This window comes from Dryobates pubescens, chromosome 20 (genome assembly GCF_014839835.1).
Source record: "Dryobates pubescens isolate bDryPub1 chromosome 20, bDryPub1.pri, whole genome shotgun sequence".
Taxonomy (NCBI): Eukaryota; Metazoa; Chordata; class Aves; order Piciformes; family Picidae; genus Dryobates; species Dryobates pubescens.
The window spans coordinates 4,281,662-4,302,010 of record NC_071631.1 but is presented as its reverse complement, the minus strand read 5'-3'; the positions used below and the strand labels follow the sequence as shown (position 1 = coordinate 4,302,010).

At 53.4% G+C, this 20,349-nt stretch overlaps 1 protein-coding gene across 1 annotated transcript in view; it reads left to right on the top strand.

Moving 5' to 3' along the window:
* Positions 1-20,349, top strand: part of GRIK3 (glutamate ionotropic receptor kainate type subunit 3) — a 124,070-nt gene that overhangs the window by 77,535 nt on the left and 26,186 nt on the right. The window contains exons 6-10 of the mRNA XM_054170330.1: positions 2,811-2,984; positions 6,199-6,342; positions 9,980-10,087; positions 15,019-15,132; positions 18,885-19,088. Of these exons, the coding sequence (XP_054026305.1) occupies positions 2,811-2,984; positions 6,199-6,342; positions 9,980-10,087; positions 15,019-15,132; positions 18,885-19,088 (744 nt within the window). The remainder of the gene's footprint in view (positions 1-2,810; positions 2,985-6,198; positions 6,343-9,979; positions 10,088-15,018; positions 15,133-18,884; positions 19,089-20,349) is intronic.

The window sequence follows — 20,349 nt, the reverse complement described above, 5'->3', positions numbered from 1 at the left end:
TTACTGAGGGATGTGGTTGAGGCCCTCTTTGTGAAGACAACCAATATCAGACTTGATGTGGCCCTGAGCAGTCTGATCTAGTTGGAGGAGACTCTGCTGCCTGCAGGGGGGTTGGACAAGATGACCTTTGAGGGTCCCTTCCAACCCAATGCAATCTGTGAACCTGTAATGAAAAATTGCACACCCAGCCTGCTTTCTCCTGACGAGGCACTAAACCAAAGCAGTCCAGTTGTCCACTGGTGCTGCCACTGGGCTACTCTTATTGCCAGGGGGGGACTCTTGTTAAACTCAATGTGCCTGAGGCTCAGGACACCACAAGTGCACCCATGGCTGACCACCAGAGGGTTCATTGCTCCAACAGTGCTGGAGCAACCTCCCATCGTGGGCACAGCTGCTCCTCCCAGCAATAGCTGCCCCAGCAGATCTGTGCCCAGACTGACACCCATGGCAGGCACATTATCCCTGAGCTGCTTTGCTCCTCCTGGACACCTGCTTCTGCAGCTTCTGGCTGTGGAGGTGAGAGGATCAGACTCTGGCATTGTGGCTGACAAAGGGTAGGGAGGGGGAAGAGCTGCACAGACCTATCAGCAGTGAAACTTTCTAAAGGTAGTAGGATGGAGGGGAAAATTCATCTGCAGCACAGGAAATAATGAGTGCATGGGAGTGTAGATGAGGTGGAAAATAGAACCAGATGTTTCCATTTGTGGTGGTGAAGGAGCAGAAAATGCAGAAGAATTGATCTGGCAGTTCCCCACCATGCATGCACCTCCCTACCTTCTGACACTCTGCTTGTGTTCTTAATGATCCTCTAATGCCAGGAGATGATTAATCAGGCTGCAACAGATCTAAACTGGAACCAAGAAGGGACCTGCTGGAAGGTTGGCTTCTGTAAGAAACTGGTGAAATGGTCAGTGGAGAGCAGCAGGATGGGAAGGGCACCCAAAGTACCAGAAGGAACTGGAAGGTGAACAGGGCTGGTGGACTGACAGATGAGAGGGGGAAACCATGAGGTCTGGAGTTCAGTGGATCGTATTTGTCACATACAGTCACAGCCTGAGGGGAAATGGTCTGGTTTGGCCACCCACGATTATTTCCCCACAGCAATTTCCAGAATTCAAACTGAAGTGTGACAAAAGGTTACAAATCCTGCAAAAATAAGTCTGTGCCAGCGAGTCAGACCCAGGGGGCAGCCCCACACACACACAAGGAGAGCAGCATCTGGCTGAGGCTAAACCACTCTGTTTGCCCTTAGTTAGAGTAAGTCGTTTAAAAGTCACCACCCTGGCCTGCTTTACTCAGTGCCCTTTAACAAAGCAGGGAGGTTTGTGCTTGCTGGTTATTTTCAGGAAGGGGGGAAAAAAAACAACACCAAAAACCACAACAACCAAAGAGCAGTGAGGCTGAGCTGAGCTCTGCTGTGATTAATGGCTGGGCCCTGGCTGCACCTGCCGACAAAATCACGGCGCAGTGCCTGGGGTGCAGAGTCAGAGGCCAATGCCTAAGGAAAAGATCAACCCCCCAAAGCTTATTAAAGCGAAACAGCTGTAGGACTTCCTTGCTCTCCCGCTGTGAGTGAAGTCTCAGCTGCTGGCAGTGCTGGGTTTGTTGTGCTTTGCTGAGGGCAGTGTGTTTAGGGCCAGCGCTTTCCCAGCTCCCCCCTCCCCTCTCCTCCAGCCCCGGCAGAGCAGAGCTCGCTGCTGATGGATGCTGTGTCTGGGTGAGCACACAGCCTGGCTGTGTCCTGCCAGCACAGCCACCTTATGCCACACAGCAGCAGTCACCTAATCCATGCTGTGCTTAACCTCTCTCTTGTGAGAGCAATGAGCACTGTCCTGTACACACACCCCCACCCTCCACCTCAGAGACTGGGCTGCTACCTTCCCACCTCCCTACACCTTTGTGACCACTCAGCACTTGCAGAGATTGTGCAGGATAAACTCTGATGAAATCTGTCCCACTCACAAATGATTCCCCATTAGCCCCCTCCCAGCTGCCATTCCTTGCCACTTTCATTCAGGACCCCCTGGTTCTGTGCTGGGGCATCAGCTGTGGCTCACCCTAGCTGCCTAACCCCAGCACAGTCCCTGAGTTCTGGCGGTGATCCCTCAGCTGAGGATCAGATTTTGACGCACAGCAGCACCAGGAGATGCATTAAAGAAGTGCACTGGCAGAGGCCTCCCTCCAAAAGCCCCTCTCTCCCTGCTGCCAAGTGCTGCTGGTGGGCAGGCTGCCAGCAGCTGAGGGCTGCCTGGCGGGGCTGCAGCCACACAAAGGGCAGCCTCATTCACTTGCAGACTGTGTAGGCTGGTCAGAATGTCAAGAAATGCATCTTAGTTCCTCTCTGGTAGCCCTCTGCAAATTGGCATTCTGCACTCCCAGTTCCTCTTGTCATCTGCAGCACCGTGGGGGCTTCAGCACTCCCAGCTTATCCTCCATAGAAGGGCTTCAGAGGCAGGAACTCTGCCTTATCCCTTGCCTTGGTGGCTCTTTTTTCCTCCCAGTTACAGAGAGCAGTTCTGGTTCTCTCCCCACACCTCCCTCACACAGCCTGAGTCCTTTGGCAGGAGTTCTCCTCCGTGTGGGGGTGAACCTGCAACATCTGGCATCCAAACTCCACTTACACCCACGAGCCTCTGCAGACAGTGACTACTGGCAGCAGACAGTGCAAGGCAGAAGTCATGAGGCCATCCCCCCTGCCTGCCACCTCCTGCCAGGCTCTGCCCTCTCGCTTCAGAACCAATGCAGAAGAGACAAACAAAAACAAAACAAAGCTAAAACAAAAACGTTTAAACTGGTTTCTCTCTTTTAAGGATCTTTATGCATTAGACCTAGAACCATATCGCTACTCTGGGGTGAACCTGACTGGCTTCCGGATCCTCAACGTGGAGAACCCCCACGTGTCCTCCATCATCGAGAAGTGGTCCATGGAGAGGCTGCAGGCGGCGCCCAAGGCGGAGCTGGGACTGCTGAACGGTGTGATGATGGTATGGGAGGTCGAAGGGAAGCATGGCTGGAGTCTGGGGAGCAGATCATCAGCGGGGTAGGGAGGGCAGGAACAGTCATGAGGGCCTAAATGTGAATTGCTTTGGCTCTTGTACGAGCAACAGCTCACCCCGGGTGTCTTCCCCAAGGTAGCTTCTGGCATGCTTAATAACCCTCACTTCGATGTGGTGACTTCAGGTGGTGAGTCCCTTGCAGCCCACTGCTGGGCTCACACTCTCCTTTTGCACCCCAGCTACCGACAGATTTGCCCCTTCTGAGTGGCTCTCCTCCTCCCTCTTTTCTTGCTGCTAAAAGCCTGCCCCCAGGACCAGCAAACCTCAAAGCTTCCTGTTGCAGAAAGGGCTGAGCACAGTGGGGAAGTGCCCTGGCCATGGCAACTGGGAACCAGCAGGGAGTCAGCTGGGTGCTGTGCCCCTTGGTGAAGGTGCTGACATTGAGGGAATTAGCTGGATGCACTCCAAACCTCACAGCACCCAGGAGGGGCATCCTTTGTCCTTGGCTACTCTCCACAGGTCCTGTTTCATCTCAGGGCAGGAGTGACCTTGTAGGTCACTCCAGACAGCCCTTTGAGCAGCAACACTCCCATCCCCCTAGACAAGCCAGGTAGCCAGGGCATCTGCCGTGGGGGCTGGCAGGGCTCCAGCTGTCACCACTTCCTCACACAGACCCAGGAGTCCCCATCCCAAAGGCTGTAAGACAGCACATGGCTGGAGAGAGCTAAGCAATTCCCCAAGATTGATGCAGGGAGAGCAAGCCAAAGCCATGCCCAGAGCTGGGCTTTGAGCAGCTTTCATGACTCCTTTAGGGGCTGATGGCAGCTCTGCTCTGCTGAGTTACTGCTGGGAAGGGCCAGCACCTGCTCACCCATCTGTCTTCCCTGCCAGGCTGTCTCTGACCCCCATAACTGCTGACTGGCTCCCTCCTTCCCTCTAGGTCTGCCAGAACCAGCACCACAAGTGGCAAAGCTTCTCAGACTTTCACCTTGAGATGGCTCCTCACAGCCCTCCTGTTCTTTTTGCCCTTAGAGGAGATCCCAAACATTCAGGCTGTGAGAGTTGGGGCTGTTCAGCCTGGAGAAGAGAAGCTTCCAGGGAGACCTTAGAACAGCCTTCCAGTACTTAAATCAGGAAGGGGCTTTTTACAAGGACTTGGAGTGATAGGATGAAGGGCAATGGACTGAAGCTTGAGGAGGGCAGATTAAGCCTGGAGATGAGGAAGAAATTCTTTACAGTGAGGGTGGTGAGACACTGAACAGGTTGCTCAGGGAGGCTGGGGAAGTCTTCTCCCTGGAGGTGTTCCAGGCCAGGTTGGATGATGCCATGAGGGACCTGGGAGGTGTTCTTGTCCATGGCAGGGGGGTCAGAACTTCAAGATCCCTTCCAACCTAGACCATTCTGTGAATTCTTCTTCAGCTTTCCACCTCCCTGCAGCACTGCCCACAGCTGCAGCACTGCTGGGTTCCCCCCACTGCTGCCTCCTCTCTGGCTTCTTCAGAGGGGATCCTATCTTTTAGTGGTGTTGGTCTGGTGTCTGCCCCAGTGGGGCTCTGATCTCAGCTGGGCTTTATAGCAGGTAATTCACCATGAAATTGCTTGGACATATTCTTGTGCCCCCTCTCTCCTGGCCCCCAAACCTGCCCCTGCTGTAAACAAGCCCATGGGATGCAGGTTAGTGCCTGCTCTTCATGCTTGGGTGCTGCAGGAAGGGAAGGTCACAGGGCTGGCTGCCAGAGCTGGAGATTTTCTCCATGGCCACATCCTGTTAGATATTTGCCCACTCATTTGCTGCATTGTTTTGGTTTATTGTGTTTTATTACGCTGCTGCCACGCTCACATCTGGTTTGCAGCTTTGTGAAGCCACCCAATAACGTGTTTGCACTGGGAGGATTTACCATAGCGGAGGGAAAAGTAAATCCAATTCCCTTCATCAGTGTTTGGAGGTGACAGGGGGCATCTCTAATTGAATCTAAAACCACCACATTATATGGAAGGGGGAAAACCAAGGAAAAAGCAGGGTGGGGGAAGAGTTGTCCCTAGATCAAATCATTGAAATGCAGCAAGATACTGAAGTCTGTGAGCTCCTGACCTCTGTGACAGTTTGGTCACTTTGGCAAACCCTGTATCCACAGACAAGGCTTTTAATTCCCTGGTTTGTGTTTCCCCATGGATGAAATCCTGTGCACTGTGTTGTCATGCAGGTTTGGGTTTACACTCAGGCAAAACCAAGTCAAACCAGAAAATCCTGTTCCTCTCTGCTGCATTCAGACATCTCTGCCTGCCCTCTTTGGCAGTCTAGCGGTGGAATAAGCACACAGACAAGCCAGCAGCCATGGATGATATTGCCCTAACAACCGGGGGGCCACCAGGCCCCCCGGCCTTTGTTGTCACCACCACCATCACCCAGTGTGCACCATAGGCACTCACCAGTGATGAGAGGAGGATCCTCCAGCCCAGATGGGCTCAGCTTAGGGCTTCTGCCTTACCTGGGAGGCATTAAATAGGGGAGTGGGTGGGGAGGGCCAAGTGGCCACACCTGGGGTGGGAGGAGACTCCAACAGAGCCCAGGTGCTCTGGGATTTGAGGGGAAAAAAGGGGGAAATGGGGTGGGTGAGGGATTTTAAGGTGTCAGGTAATGATAGGACTAGGGGGAATGGGAAAAAAACCACCTTGAGTACTGTGTCCAGTTCTGGATTCCTCAATTCAAGAAGGGCATTGAGACACTTGAACACATCCAGAGAAGGGCAACAAGGCTGGGGAGAGGTCTGGAGCACAGCCCTGTGAGGAGAGGTTGAGGGAGCTGGGGTTGCTTAGCCTGGAGAAGAGGAGGCTCAGGGGAGACCTTATTGCTGTCTACAACTACCTGAAGGGAGGTTGTAGCCAGGTGGGGGTTGGTCTCTTCTCCCGGACAGCCAGCAACAGAACAAGAGGACACAGTCTCAAGCTGTGCCAGGGGAAGTTTAGGCTGGAGGTGAGGGGAAAGTTCTTCCCAGAAAGAGTAATTGGCCACTGGAATGTGCTGCCCAGGGAGGTGGTGGAGTCCCTGTCCCTGGAGGTGCCCAATAAGGGATAGGATGTGGCCCTTGGAGCCATGCTTTAGGTGTCAGGAGGTGTTAGGGTTTGGGTAGTGGGTTGGACTTGCTGATGTCCGAGGTCTGTCGCAGCCTGGCTGATTCTCTGGTGCTGGGATTCCCTCCAGACAGACGCTGCCCTGCTGTACGACGCGGTGCACGTGGTGTCCGTCTGCTACCAGCGCGCCCCGCAGATGACTGTGAACTCCCTGCAGTGCCACCGCCACAAGGCCTGGAGGTTCGGAGGCCGCTTCATGAATTTCATCAAAGAGGTAAAAGCATCCTTTGCACCAGCACTGCTCCCACACACGCTGGAGCAGCTCTGGGGACACATGGCAGAGAGGCTTGGCAGGGAGAAAAATCACAACCTGCCTCCCCCCAACCTGAGCAGGTACATCTGGGTGGAGTTATAGAATTGTTAGGGTTGGAAGGGACCTCAAGGATCAGCCAGTTCCAAGCCCCCTGCCATGGGCAGGGACACCTCACACTACAGCAGGTTGCTCACAGCTACATCCAGCCTGGCTGCAAAAACCTCCAGGGATGAGGCTTCCACCACCTCCCTGGGCAACCTGTGCCAGTGTCTCACCCCCCTCATGGGGAAGAACTTCTTCCTAACATCCAATCTGAATCTCCCCATTTCTAGGTTTTTTTCCATCCCCCCTAGTTTTATCATTACCTGACACCCTAAAAAGTCCTTCCCCAGCTTTCTTGTAGCCCCCTTAAGATACTGGAAGGCCACAAGAAGGTCTCCTTGGAGCCTTCTCTTCTCTGGACTGAACAGCCCCAACTCCCTCAGTCTGTCCTCACAGGAGAGGTGCTCCAGCCCTCTAATCACACTTGCCAAGTTCCTGAGTGCACACAGAAAGGACAAATCTTCTCTTTGCCTTCCAACCCCCAGCCCTGCAAAGCATCCAAACCAGGCTGAAGTCTCCTGTGCTGTCACCAAGATTTGCCCCGGTGTCAGGAGCAGCTGGACCCTGCTCTCTGCGAGGCCATTTCATAGCAGAGCAACTGCCAGTTGCCTTTCAGAGGAACGTTTGCTCAGGGTCCACAAAGGATATTCAGTGCCACTAAATGCCCATGGTGAGGCTGGCAGCACTGGGTGTCTCTGCCTCTGTGTGCACTGATGAGCAGCTTTGGCAGAGCAGCGGATTTAGTAAGCGCTGAGCCCAGGGAATGAGGAGGCAGCTCCATTCCCCCTCTGTTTTCAGTCATTACCATTTCTCTCTGTTCAGCTCATGTAATTGTTTGTTTGCATCTGGCTGAAGCACTCAAGCAGACTCAGAGCAGGGCTGTTTGGGAGCTGTGAGCTCAGCAAGGGAGTGCAGCACAGGCAAGGTGCAGCGAGTGGTTTTCAGCCTTCCCAGAAGAGCCTCCAAGCATCCACCCCTGCACCCCCTCCCTGGGTTTTGCTTTGTCTCCAAAAAAAGAAGCTCTCACCTTAGGGGAAAAAAGTGAAGGCAGAGCTGCAGGGAGATACTGCAGCCCCCACCAGATTATGTCTTTGTGATTAACCCCCTGATTCACCCTAAGGCCTTTTAAACTCCTGTGCCTGTGGGAAGTTACAGAGCTGGCTGCAGTCTGGGGCTACACAAGTGGGGCACATGTAAGGTGCTGGCTCTAAAAATCCCCTTAAAGTTCTCAGCAGGGAAGAGCAGGAGCAGGCTGTTAACTGCTAGGCTGCTTTGTGCTGCAGCCTCACCTGCAGACCCTGATCGTGGGGCACTGAGAGCCCTCCCCAGTGCTGCCAGAGCTGCTGGGAGCCTCCACAGCAGCGAAAGGGAGGAGAGAGGAGGACTCATTCCCATTGCAGACAGAGAATGAACTTCTGTCTTCAGAGGCACTGAGGATGGTTTCTCTCCTCTCTCTCTCTCCTTTTGTCGTGTTTTGTTCCCCTCTGCAGAAAGCTGCTCCAGCTGGCTGCCAAAAGAGAGTGTAAATAATTTGTTTGGTTGGCTCCTTTTGCAAATTACCCTGAGCCTCACACTCCAGTGCCTGCCTGTTGTTTCCCTTCCTGGCACCGCATCAGCTCGTTGCAGGGATAAGCTTCCTCCCCGCTGCAATCAGCACACGCAGTAATTGCTGCCTCTAAACCCCTGCACGAAGCTGGCTGCAGAGGGACCTCGCACCATAGACACTCCCTGCCTCTGCCCTGTGCTCCCCATGGGCACCAGGGCTCTCACAGGGTGGGCACAGGCTGGTACCCGCTGCATGGGATCCTCCTGGAGGGAAGCTCTGCTTGTTCCTGCTTGTTGGGGGCAGTGGTGCTGCCAACACCGGGAGGCCATCCTCACCCCATGTGGCATCAAACACTTGGGAAGCAGGGGGACAGGGTTGAAGGTGGAACAGGAGGGGATAGGATCCTCCTCAGCCTGCTAGAGCCCATGGCGGTGGGCACTTGGAGCGTGTCCACAGCACCAAGAGCAGGGGGATCAGAGCCCATTGGGGGCCATGGCACCCCCACCCTAGGGTCCTGCAGCTGCTGGTGCCCTGTGCTCATCCCTAGAGGAGATCAGGGCTCAGACAGGGCTGGGGGGGCTGCACTGGGTACATGAATCCTCTGTGTTTTCCTTGTCTTTCATGGGGCTCTGCAGGTCTCATGGGGCTCTGCAGGTCCCATGGGGAAGCCACCTGCACCAGGAAGCAACCTGAGCACAGCCTCCCCCTGCTCTCCTGACAGGAGTCTGGGAGGAGGTAGTCATTGCTTCTGAGGAATTAATGAGGAAGAGCCAGGGGAGTGAATTTACTGGGAAATGTGCCAGTCATCCCCCCTGAGAATCCATTACACCACCTCCATCTACTGGGATATTTCAAGCTCCCCCATCCATAAAGGAAACTCATTCACCAGCGAGCAGCACACACTGAGAGCAGGCACAGAACTGCTCAGGGAGAGAGCCCCAGTCCCAGTTCTCCCAGCTTCCCCAGCTGAGACTGCAGAGCAGTAGAGCATGCCAGAGGCCTGGCACTGACAGGAGCATCCTCCTTGGGATGATGCTTCCAGCACCATGCCCAGGCAGAGCAGGCAACGTGGACCGTGTTGTCCCTCAGCACCTGCTCTGGATACTGGGGGCTCTCTCACCTCCTAAATCAGAGGGGTTAGTTCTGGTGGAGCTGCAAAGTGTACACTGGAAAAGAAATAGAATGGTAGAATAATTTGTGTGGAACCAAATCTAGACACCTTTACCCCAAGCTTCTACTCAGAGCAGGACTAGCTCCCACATCAGACTAGGCTGTGCAGGACTTCATCCAGTCAAGCATTGGGAATCTTCAGGAGTGGGGCTTCTCCAACCCCAGTGGGCACCTAACCTATGCTTATACAGCCAAAACCTGCTCCAGGGGCACAGACACACCACACACACACACCAGGTTCCCACATCTGCTTCAAAACAACAGAGCCTGCCACCATGGACAAGCCCTGAGCTTCTTCTGCTCTACTTTCTGTCTGAAAGGAGAGGGAGAAGTGTCCAGGATATTTTAGCTCCCACACACCTTGGAAGCATCAGCAGGTTCATGCAAAAAAGGATTATTTATGAGGCTGACTGGAGCTGTCCCAGACCTGGGCTCCCTGCAGCCTGGTATTTATCAGCACCACAAGGATAAATGCAGCACACAAGGATGCCATGATAAATGCAAGTGGGTTTCTACTGAGTCATCATGTCCTGCAACAGCTGGTGAACACAAAAGGTGTGAGCAAAAAAAAGATTTGTAGCAAGGACTGCAGGAGAGTTAAGAAAACCTCCAGCTCAGTCTGCAGCCTGAAGAGCCATGGAGGTGCTTATTAATTAATCATTCCCTTTGGGGAGACAGAGCCAGGAAAAGGACTAATTAAAAGAGCATACAGTGGAGGACAAAAAAAGATTATTTCTAATCCCAAGTAAGAGCCCTGCTATGTTTTTCTGCCTCTCATAGGCCCAATGGGAAGGCTTAACGGGACGAATTGTCTTCAATAAAACCAGTGGGTTGCGGACAGACTTCGACCTGGACATCATCAGCCTCAAAGAAGATGGCCTGGAGAAGGTAGGAAGGGGGTTGTCTTACCTGCGTGGGGCTTTGCCTACCTCTGGCACTGGTGGTTGGTGGTTGTATTGTTCCCAGGTTGTTCTGGGCTTTTTATCAAAGGATGTTTGCTTTGTGGGATTTCTCAGATCCTTTTCCATGCCTCAACCATGACTCACCAGCCCCAAAGCTACCTGCGTGGGACTGCGGTTGGTAGCTCCAGAAATGCTTGTGGCACTTCCCTGGGATGGTGGAAGCAGAAGAAACTTTGAGCAGCCTTTAACCTCTCCTTGTCCAGGCCAAAGGTGGAAGGAATGAAGCCTGTCCCAACCCCCATCATGCTGGGCTGGCTTACAAAATGCTGATTTTTTCAGTCCTGAGGAGAACACAGCTCTTGGAAGCATCATCTCAGTGTGACCCCCAACAATGAACCTAGCCAAAGGCTTGGAAATGGCACCAGCTCCTCGCAGCCTGGCCTTTGCAGGAGGATGCAGCAGGTGTTCTGGTTTGTTTCCTCTCTAAGGGACAATAAGAGACAAAGTGGAGTGTGTGTTGTCTGCCTGGCTGGAGGGGTCTCCTTGGGTGGCCATGTTTGCCCAGCTACCCCCAAGGGACACAGAACAAAGGCTGCAGCCTCTGATCCTCCTAATGAGGGCAAACCTCCCCTGGGCACAGGAAGGCGATGCTGATGTGCAAGTCTGATTCTCAGGAGCTCATGGGGATTTCATTTCCTTTAATTACTTTTCTAAAATAGGGAAAAAAGCTACACATGAAGCAGCAAAGCTCCTCAAACAGGGGCTGCAAGGTGAGAGCAGTTGCTTTCAAACAAAAGAGAGCAGCAAGTGGCCTGGAGAGAAGAAAGCCTGGCACAGGGGAGAGCTGATGCCAGCAGAGAGCAATGTCCAGGGACCAGAGATAAGCAGTCTCCAAACAGCAGGATGGAGGGCACCAAGAGCTCTGAGCCTGACCCTTTCCATGAGCACTTCTGAGTCCTCATCCTGCTAAAGAGCTCTTCAGACTCCGAGGGGAGCTGGCGATGGGGCAGCAAATCCCTTTCTAGAGCAGTTTGCTTCCCACCGGGCACAGGGTGCCTAGGGGCAGTGAGGGATGAGTGCCCAGTCCTGTAACCTCTGGGCATGGGGACAGCTTCTGCTGCCCAGGAAATGCCAATCAGGAGCAGAGAGGGGGAGTTTTCAATTATCCAAGCAGCGAGCAGCCCAGCCTGCACAGATGACTTCTCCAGTCAAGGCTGGGGAATTAATCACAGCACAGGTAGGCAGCGCCGGGGGCTGGAGTTTGAGCAGCTCTCCTGTTTGGAGTTTGAGCAGCTCTCCTGCGTGGTGCAGCTCCCTAGGACAGGCAGCCTGGCTTCCCATCCCCCCCTTCCCCAACACCTCCCCCCCCCCCCCCCCCCCCCCCCCCCCATTTTCTGACAGTTTGGTTTTCCTTTGCTTTGACAGAAATTGTTGCCACGTTTCACACCACGGCAGCAGCTCTTTGCTTCATGCATGACCCCCTCAAGGTCACCACAACGCTCTCCTAGTAGGGTTTTTGTGGAGTTTTTGGTGTCAAATATAGAATAAAGAAAGCATTTCAAACTAAACACAGTGACCTTCAGTCTCGGCTGCCAGCAGCCCAGGAAGCAGGCAGGAAAAGGCCCAGGGCAGTCCCCACCTTCTCCCAAGAGCTGAGAAAGACAGAATCACAGAATGGTTTTGGGTGGAAAAGGACTCCAAAGTCTTCAAGTCCAACCATCAACCCAACACCACCATGGCCACTAAGTGCCATTGCCACTCATTTCTTGAACACCTCCAGTGATTGTGACTCCACCACCTCCCTGGGCAGCCTGTTCCAATGCCTGACCACTCTTGCAGGAAAGAAAGGGTAGGGTTAATGGTTGGACCTGATGATCTCAAGGGTCTTTTCCAACCTGAATGATTCCATGATTCTATGTAATTTTTCCTCATATCCAACCTAAACCTCTCCTGGCACTGGAGAGTTGGGGCTTCTAAGTCTGGAGAGGAAAAGCCTCTGAGGAGACCTTATTTCTGACATACATCACAGGAAGGATCTGGAGGTGCTGGAAGGTGTCCAGAGAAGGGCTACAAGGATGAGCAGAGGGCTGGAGCTGCTCTGCTATGAGGACAGACTGAGGGAGCTAGGGCTGTTCAGTCTGGAGAAGAGAAGGCTCCGAGGAGACCTAATTGTGGCCTTCCAGTATCTGCAGGGGACTACAAGAAAGCTGGGGAGGGACTTTTGAGGGTGTCAGGGAGAGATAGGACTGGGGGGAATGGAGCAAAACTAGAAATGGGGAGATTCAGATGGGATGTTAGGAAGAAGTTCTTCCCCATGAGGGTGGTGAGAGACTGGCACAGGTTGCCCAGGGAGGGGGTGGAAGCCTCATCCCTGAAAGTTTTTGCAGCCAGGCTGGATGTGGCTGTGAGCAGCCTGCTGTAGTGTGAGGTGTCCCTGCCCATGGCAGGAGGGTTGGAACTGGCTGATCCTTGAGGTCCTTTCCAGCCCTGACAATTCTGTGATTCTACGATCTTTTTTTTTCCCAGAATATTTTGTTTGCAGAGGCCAAGCCAAACCCACCAACTCCTCATCTTAGGGCACAGTGGCACCAAGGGACTGCTGGGGAGTTTGTTGGCAGAGTAACAGGAAAATGGGCGAGCAGTGGGATACTCTGTGAACTTAAACGTTTAAGTACAACCACAACCTCCAGCTGTCAAACCAAGGCTCCTAGGGTGCACCAGAGGGTAGCTGGCACCAGTGGTGTTTATTGCTGTCTTCAAGGCTGCTGAGTGTCACTCAAAGCCCACAAGAAGCCACCAAACCCCAGTCGTGCTCCACACAGCCTGACAGCTTTTGTCTCCAACGATCCCTAGATCTCCCCGTTCCCACTATTGTTTTGCTTGAAAGCTCCCTATCAGCTCTGGTGGGCTTTAAAGCATCGATGTCAAACCCCTGTGGAAGCTTGGGGGCTGTCAATAGTTAATCTGAAACAACAAAACACCAAACCCCAACCAAATCCCACCCGGACTGGGCATTGTGGATAATAGCTTCTGTTTGTTGAGCTTTTAGGATTGAACTCCTGATCCTGATACCTCCTGGATGTTCCAGGGATTACAGGAGTATTAACTAAACCTAATTACATGTAGTTTGACTATCTGGCTCGCACAGCTCTCTTAGTGCTCTCCTTTCCTTTTTCTTTCCCCTTTTAATAAAATATTTCAAACTGATTAATTCAGCCTCAAGTGCCACAAATTGAATTTTCTTCGAGGCAGCTCAGCACAGCTCAGCACAGCACAGCACAGCACAGCGAGGAGGGCTGCAGGGCTGCTGGCAGGGCCCCCTCAGACCTCCTCCTCTTCTCCCATGCACTGGTAGAATCCTTTGACTCGGCAGCTGTCGTGTGTGATGGGAGGAGATGAGGAGGATTGCTTGGGCTCTGCATGAAATATTTAGAGCCTTTCATAAAGTTTGGGGAAATTCTCAGAGAATTTATGGCTTTTCTTTTTTTTTTTTTTCATTTTTTAATTTATTTATTTATTTTTTTTTGCCAGGCAGCACTGCTCATTACAAAGTCTCTTTTTAGGGGCTGCAGTAAAACCAAGTTCTCCCCTTGGACTGCTGAAGAGGTGGAAGAATCTTAAAAACAGCAATAAATAAAATATGGGAAGATGCTGGCTCCCCAGTGGGCTCAAGCTGGTTGCCTTTGGTTTCTCTCTGAGTCCCACCTCACAGCTTGACCTTAGAATGGATCATTCTGTTCCCATTTCCATGCAGGGCTGCGCTTCTCCTCACTCTCAGGCTGGCTCCACAGCCACCCTGCTCTGTCTGCTGGCAGCAATCCCAAATCCCTGCAGCTTTCCTGATGTTTTATCCCATGTCACAGCCCTTTAGCTGGTCCTGACTTCAGTCTTTGTTCTAAAACCTGCCCAGCACTGTGGAGATCAGCCTCAGAGTTGCCCAGGTACTGTCTCTTAAGTGGAGACACAGTTTGCTGTTTCTGCATCAAGAGCATCTCCTGCATCTTCTTTGAGGTCTGTTAATGGATTCAAATTGGCAGGTTGAAAAAACATAGAATAGAATACATAGAATAAACCAGGTTGGAAGAGACCTTCAAGATCACCGCGTCCAACCCATCAACCAATCAAACACCACCCAAACAACTAACCCACGGCACCAAGCACCCCATCAAGTCTCCTCCTGAAACACCACAGAGCACCTCAGGATGATGAGGAACAGAGCTGCCCCTGCCCATGCCTGAGCAGGTCATATTGTCCCCTCCCTTGAAAGTCCATTTAGGTGGATTTTCAAGACCCATCTGGATGTGTTCCTGTGCAACCTGTGCTAGATTCTATTGTCCTGCTCTGGCAGGGGGTTTGGACTTGATGATCTCTGGAGGTCCCTTCCAACCCCTAACATCCTGGAATCCTGTGACTTCCCTGAAGGGGTGACCAAGGCTCTTCCAAAGTGCCCCATTAGAAACAGATCTTATCACAGAGCTGGTCAGGTTCAGTTTTATTCTCCCCACCAAAGCAAACTGGTGGGGAAATAAAAGTGAAAGAAAATGGCTTCAGATTTGTAGAGCTCTTTTGCTCTGCTTTGTCCTTGCCCAGAGTCGTCTCTTCAGCATTATTTGGTCCATTTGCTCTCACAGAACCTTTGCACATTGTTCATGCAAGCCCCTAAATTCCATCCACTGTGCTCTTCTCTCATGCACCTGAACCAAAGGGCAGCAGAGGGGTTGGTTACTGTACAGATGCAGCTGTGACCTGCAGCTGAAGGCTTCATGCAAATCTCTTCAGATGATGCAAGACCAGAACATCAGGCTTGCTTTTGTTTACTGAAGATGAGAGAAAGAAAGAAGCTTCATTTCCAGGCCAGTAGGATGCTGACAAATGAGGAATGTGAGGAATGTTCACAGGTTTGCTTCTTCCCTTCAGGTTGGAGCCTGGAGCCCTTCAGATGGTTTGAACATCACAGAAATCTCCAAAGGGAGAGGGCCCAACGTCACCGACTCGCTGAGCAACAGATCCCTGATTGTCACCACTGTCCTGGTAGGAGATTTCAAGCCTCTCTCCTCCTCCCACAACCTCAGGGTTATGTGGCACATTCACAGCATCCCAGCAGAGACCTGCTAGTCCCTCTGCAAAGCCAAACAAGGGCACAAAGAGCCCCACTCAGGGGCTGGGCTTGGCAGGGCACCATGATGCCCATGCAGTGCACTGAGGTGACCTACAGCATCCTCTGATGCCACCACTCCCCTGCAGGCTGCCTGCCACCATGGGTCAGCTGGAGCCACGTGTTCCCCGTGCCCAGAAGGCTGCTGCTCACCCCTCTGAGCAGCTCTGCTCAAGCTGCTCAGCCGGGTCTCCTGTCCCTCTCTGCTCCCTTCACACAGGAGGTTTGCATGTGCTGAGCTGCAGGAAAATGCCCAGCAGCCCTTTTACTAGCAGGGCAGTGGTGGGAGCTGTCAGATCCCTCCTGAGACAGTGTTCTCCTTACAGAAGGCAACAGGAAGGACAAACTCAGCTGTGACAGTGGTGTGTTCCTTTGCCCCTTTTAAGCCCAGCTTTGGTAGCCCAGCTCAGGGACTTGCTGTCACCCAGCCCAGCGTGGCTGCTGGGCAGGGCTGCTCTGCCCCCAGCCATCTCACAGCAGTTTGTTCTGACCTCCACAACTGGGCCTGACAGCAGGCAGCAGATCAGAGTGAATTTTTATTTAGCAGCTAACAAGTTATGACCAGTGCCACAGGTTTCCAGTGCCATTGGTTTCTGTGTGGCTGCATCACACAGCAGGGGCTCGTGGTGTGGCACTGGGAAGCAACAAAAAGGTTCCAGCCCTTGGTCAATCTGCTCACAGCTGGGCCTCACTTGTGGGTTTGCCCAGGGAAATTTTCTGACCCTTTCATGCTCCACATTGTCAGAGAGCAGAAAGGTGCAGATGGTACAGAGCCAGCCAGGGAGGCATTCCCAGTCCTGAGCAGTGCAAGCCCCTGGGATGTCCCTGCCTTCCCGAAGGGATGTGGATGAGGAGGAGCTTCTTTGCTTTGAGGGTGGCAGAGCACTGGAAGAGGCTGCCCAGGGGAGGCCTATCAGCCACCTGCTCTTGCCACGGGATTTTGGGGCAGCGTTTTCACCTCACACTCCACGAGCATGTACAAGGCACAGGATGTACAAGGGTGAAATCAGTTTCCTTTAATGGGGCCACTCCCTGGGTCTGCCGTGGGGTCGCTGCCTTGAAACCACCACTGTCCTCCAACTCCCTTGCCTGCAGGAGAAGCAAAAAAAACCCACCCCAACCGTGCTTAGACCCAGGCTCTGCAGTAATTGCGTTTTCATTTAGTGGATCCTAACAAGAAAACACAAGGATCAATTTCATTTGCATTTGCAAGCCCTCTTTTGTGCCTCTGCGCCCGGTGCAAACGAGCACCAAAAAGCCAGCGGAGGAAACCTTTCAAAGGAAGAGCAGGAAAGGTTATTTTCTCTTTTTTGGTTGGGTTTTTTTTGTTTCCCCCCTTTTGCTCATATTGCAGTGACTTGTTGGAAGAGAAATATTACCCCAGGAGCCAGCACCGCTCTCCCCAAGCAATATGGGAACTGTGAAGTTATGAAATTGAGGGCACCTTCACTGAGAAATCGATTAGCAAACGGAGAGCGCTTGTGAATTGGATGTCTGGCCATTTGCAGTAATAAATTGTGAAATAGTCCGTGAATAAGTGGTTCACAGAGTTCAGAATTACCCCCTAGGAAACGGTTGAGACCTGCAGATACATTACCGAGGCGAGCTGCGCGCTGGCGCTCGGCGCCTGGGCTCCTCGGGGTGGATGCGACCCCCGCGGCGCGCCTCGGAATGAGTCGCGCTTTATGGCTGCGCCACGGCCCGGCCCCGCAGAGATCCACAGCTCCAGCTGGTCCCAACACAGCGCTGAGTCCAGAGGAGAGAGCCAAGGGGATGGCCGGGGAGCCTGGGGTTTAACTGAGCCCTGTGTGTCGAGCACAATGCCATGGGCGTGATCCTACCAGCTCAGCTTTGCAGTTCTGTGAGCAGAGCTGTCCCTGCCCTCTCATGTCCTCGCTGCCCTCTTGTGTCCTCCCTGCCCTCTCGTGCCCTCCCTGCCCTCTTGTGCCCTCCCTGCCCTCTCATGTCCTCGCTGCCCTCTTGTGTCCTCCCTGCCCTCTCGTGCCCTCCCTGCCCTCTCGTGCCCTCCCTGCCCTCTTGCCCCCCCCCCCGCCCTCTTGCCCCCCCCCCCCCCCCCCCCCCCGCCCTGCTCTGAGGCTGGGCTGGCGCCTCCTGCCCATCCACCCTGGGGCTGGCAGATGATGCTGGGAATCAAGAGATGTCATCCCGGGCTGGCACAGGCCAGCTCTGGGTCCAAGCCCCCTCCTTGGGGAACCCACCAGTGCTCCAGCAAACTGGGCATCCCAGTAGCACCCTAAGCAGGACTCCAGACCTTCCCTCTCACAACTTCGAGACCTCCCATCCCAAAGACTGCAGTAACAAGGCTCACTTAGGAGGGCCCTTGCTTGCCATCCCATGGGCAAGAATCGTGGCCTTGCAGGTAGCTGCTACTGGTCTCCCACTCTCCCCTTCTAGCTTCTGCCTGCTGTCTGCCATCCCCATCTGTCCTCTACACATTTTCTCCCTCAGGCTCCCCAGCATCCCCTGTCCTCAGTGACTACCCAAGCCTGATATTCCCCAAAGGGCTGCATGGTGTGCAGTGTTTCTAACTTCACCTGCCAGCCCCTGCTAGAGGCAGGGACCCACAGAGCAGAGCCTTCTGGAGGGCCCTTCCTTAGTCCTCTTTCACCTGTGCTGGTGCTTGGAGCTGCTGTCATTAAAGACCCCCTCCCCTCTCAACCTTCCCACAGCAGCTATAACTGGAGCAGGCAACAGAACCTCTCTCTGCACAGCAGTAGGGCCCTGAGCCCTGGGCAGAGGGGAGTCAGTGAAACTGGGGAATGTTAGGGGCTGGCCACCAGCCCCACATGTCCCTTTTGCCCCGTATGGGACCCACCAGCATCTGCTGGACTCACCTGCAGCCCACAGTGGCTACTGGTGTGGGGGTTGGCTGCATTTCTGCTGTGTGTGACTTGGGGTGAAATGTCATAGAATAGAATCATTAAGGCTCAAAGTCCAACCATCAGCCCAACGTGCCCATGCCCACTAAGCCATGGCCCAAAGCACCATGGCCACAAGTTTATTGAACCCCTCCAGGGATGTGACTCCACCACCTCCCTGGGCAGCCTGTTCCAGTGCCTGACCACTCCTGCAGGAAAGAAATTTTCCCCAATATCCAATCTATTTGTCCACCCCTCCTTTTATTGCTTCTCAGAGCATGAAATGGTTCTTTCTCTCTCTGAAATCCCCCCAAATGGAAAACAGTTAGCTGCTCAGAAGAGACAAAAAATTAAATGTTGTGGGGGAAAAGAAGGTTGCTAATTAGCTGATGTGCTGTGCAGAGTTAATTTATTCCCAACACGCCACGGTGCCAACGCTGCCTGAAGAGCCTGTGCCTGGTGGATCAGGTTGAACCTTTACCATGAGGATGATGAGACACTGGCACAGGTTGCCCAGGGAGGTGGTAGAAGCCTCATCCCTGGAGGCTTTTAAGGCCAGGCTGGATGTGGCTGTGAGCAACCTGCTGTAGTGTGAGGCGTCCCTGCCCCTGGCAGGGGGGTTGGAACTGGCTGATCCTTGAGGTCCCTTCCAACCCTAACAATTCTATGATTCTATGACCCAGAGGGTCCAGTGGGAGCTGGGACCACAGCTGTCCTGTAATGGGGACTTTTTGCCTTCCCTGGTGCAGGAAGAGCCCTTTGTGATGTTCCGTAAGTCGGACACAGCCCTGTTTGGGAACGACCGCTTCGAGGGCTACTGCATCGACCTGCTGAAGGAGCTGGCCATCATCTTGGGCTTCACCTACGAGATCCGGCTGGTGGAGGATGGGAAATACGGGGCCCAGGATGAGAAGGGGCAGTGGAATGGCATGATCAAGGAGCTCATTGACCACGTGAGTGAGCCCCACCTGCAGCTGCCAAGGAGGGGCTGTGTCCCTGGGGCATTCTGCCTGGGGGTGGGATTGGTGCCTGCTGCTCGCTGGCTCGGGACAGCCACAGTGAGCTGCTCACCCCAGCTGAGCTCTGTGGCACACAATTTGTCAGAAGAGCATCTCTTTGCCTGGATCTTCTAAACACTCATTTGGGGTTCCTGGGAAAGGCTCTTCTCATGGCACAGAAATGGGCCCCAGGGCTATAGCTGCAGACCCTCCCCATGACAGGGTGCGAGCTGGACACACAGGGAACAGGGAAGAGGCTCCTCCATGGGGCCCCCTGGGCAGGAGCTACATGTCCCTGCTCTCATCCCTGAGGACACTGCTGCCCTGTCCTGACAAACATGGGCCAGGGCACAACCCCAAGGTGGCTCAGAGATGCCGGATGCATCCCAGACACAGCTGAGGATGGAGCAGCTGTGCAGGGGACACTTTGATTTATATTTCTTTCCTTATAAACACAGCTTATTTTCTAAAACCTCCTGGGACAGGGAGCTCCCTCTGCAACAGCAGCTGCACTTTTCCCTCTGCAGCCACTTCTAAAAGCCCATTAAACACCAGCAAAAGTGTCGTGGCAGCTTTCCTCTCACCGCTGCCAAAGAGTCACCTCCTCTGAAACCTCGCCTCGCAGCCAGAGCTCGCTCCCTTTCCTAATTAGATATTTTGCCTTCAGCACATCCTGTGATCCCAGAAGCCCAGCCAGGGATGGGGAGGTGGAGGTGGTGGGGGGTTTTTTTATGAATCTCTGATTCCCAGCAAAGGTCTCTTGAAGAAAAGATGAGGACAAAATTAATCTGTGATCTCGGCAGCAGCCCCAGCGCTGCGACACAGCTCTCTGCTCCTCACAACCCAGCCCTTGAACCACCTCTGGAGTTCCTGGCTGCATTTTGGAAACACTGCCCAAGTAAAAAGGGGACAAAAATAATCCCACGTAGGTAGCAGCTGTGATGCTGCTGCAGCTCATGTGAGGAGAATGCCTTTGCTGGGTGAGTCACTTCAGAAGATGAGCAGAGAGGGAGCATTGTCTGGCGGGGAGGCTGTGCAGAGGGCTGGGATCTGAGCTGTGTGTCCAGATTTGGCTTGTCTGCCCTAAATGACATTGGACAAGTTGCTTCTGTGCCATGCTTCCTCCATCTGTAAAAGGCAGATGATAATGATGATGTCCCTTGCAGGGACACAGTGATGCTTAATCAGTTTGCAGTCCTTGGATGGCTCCTCTGGA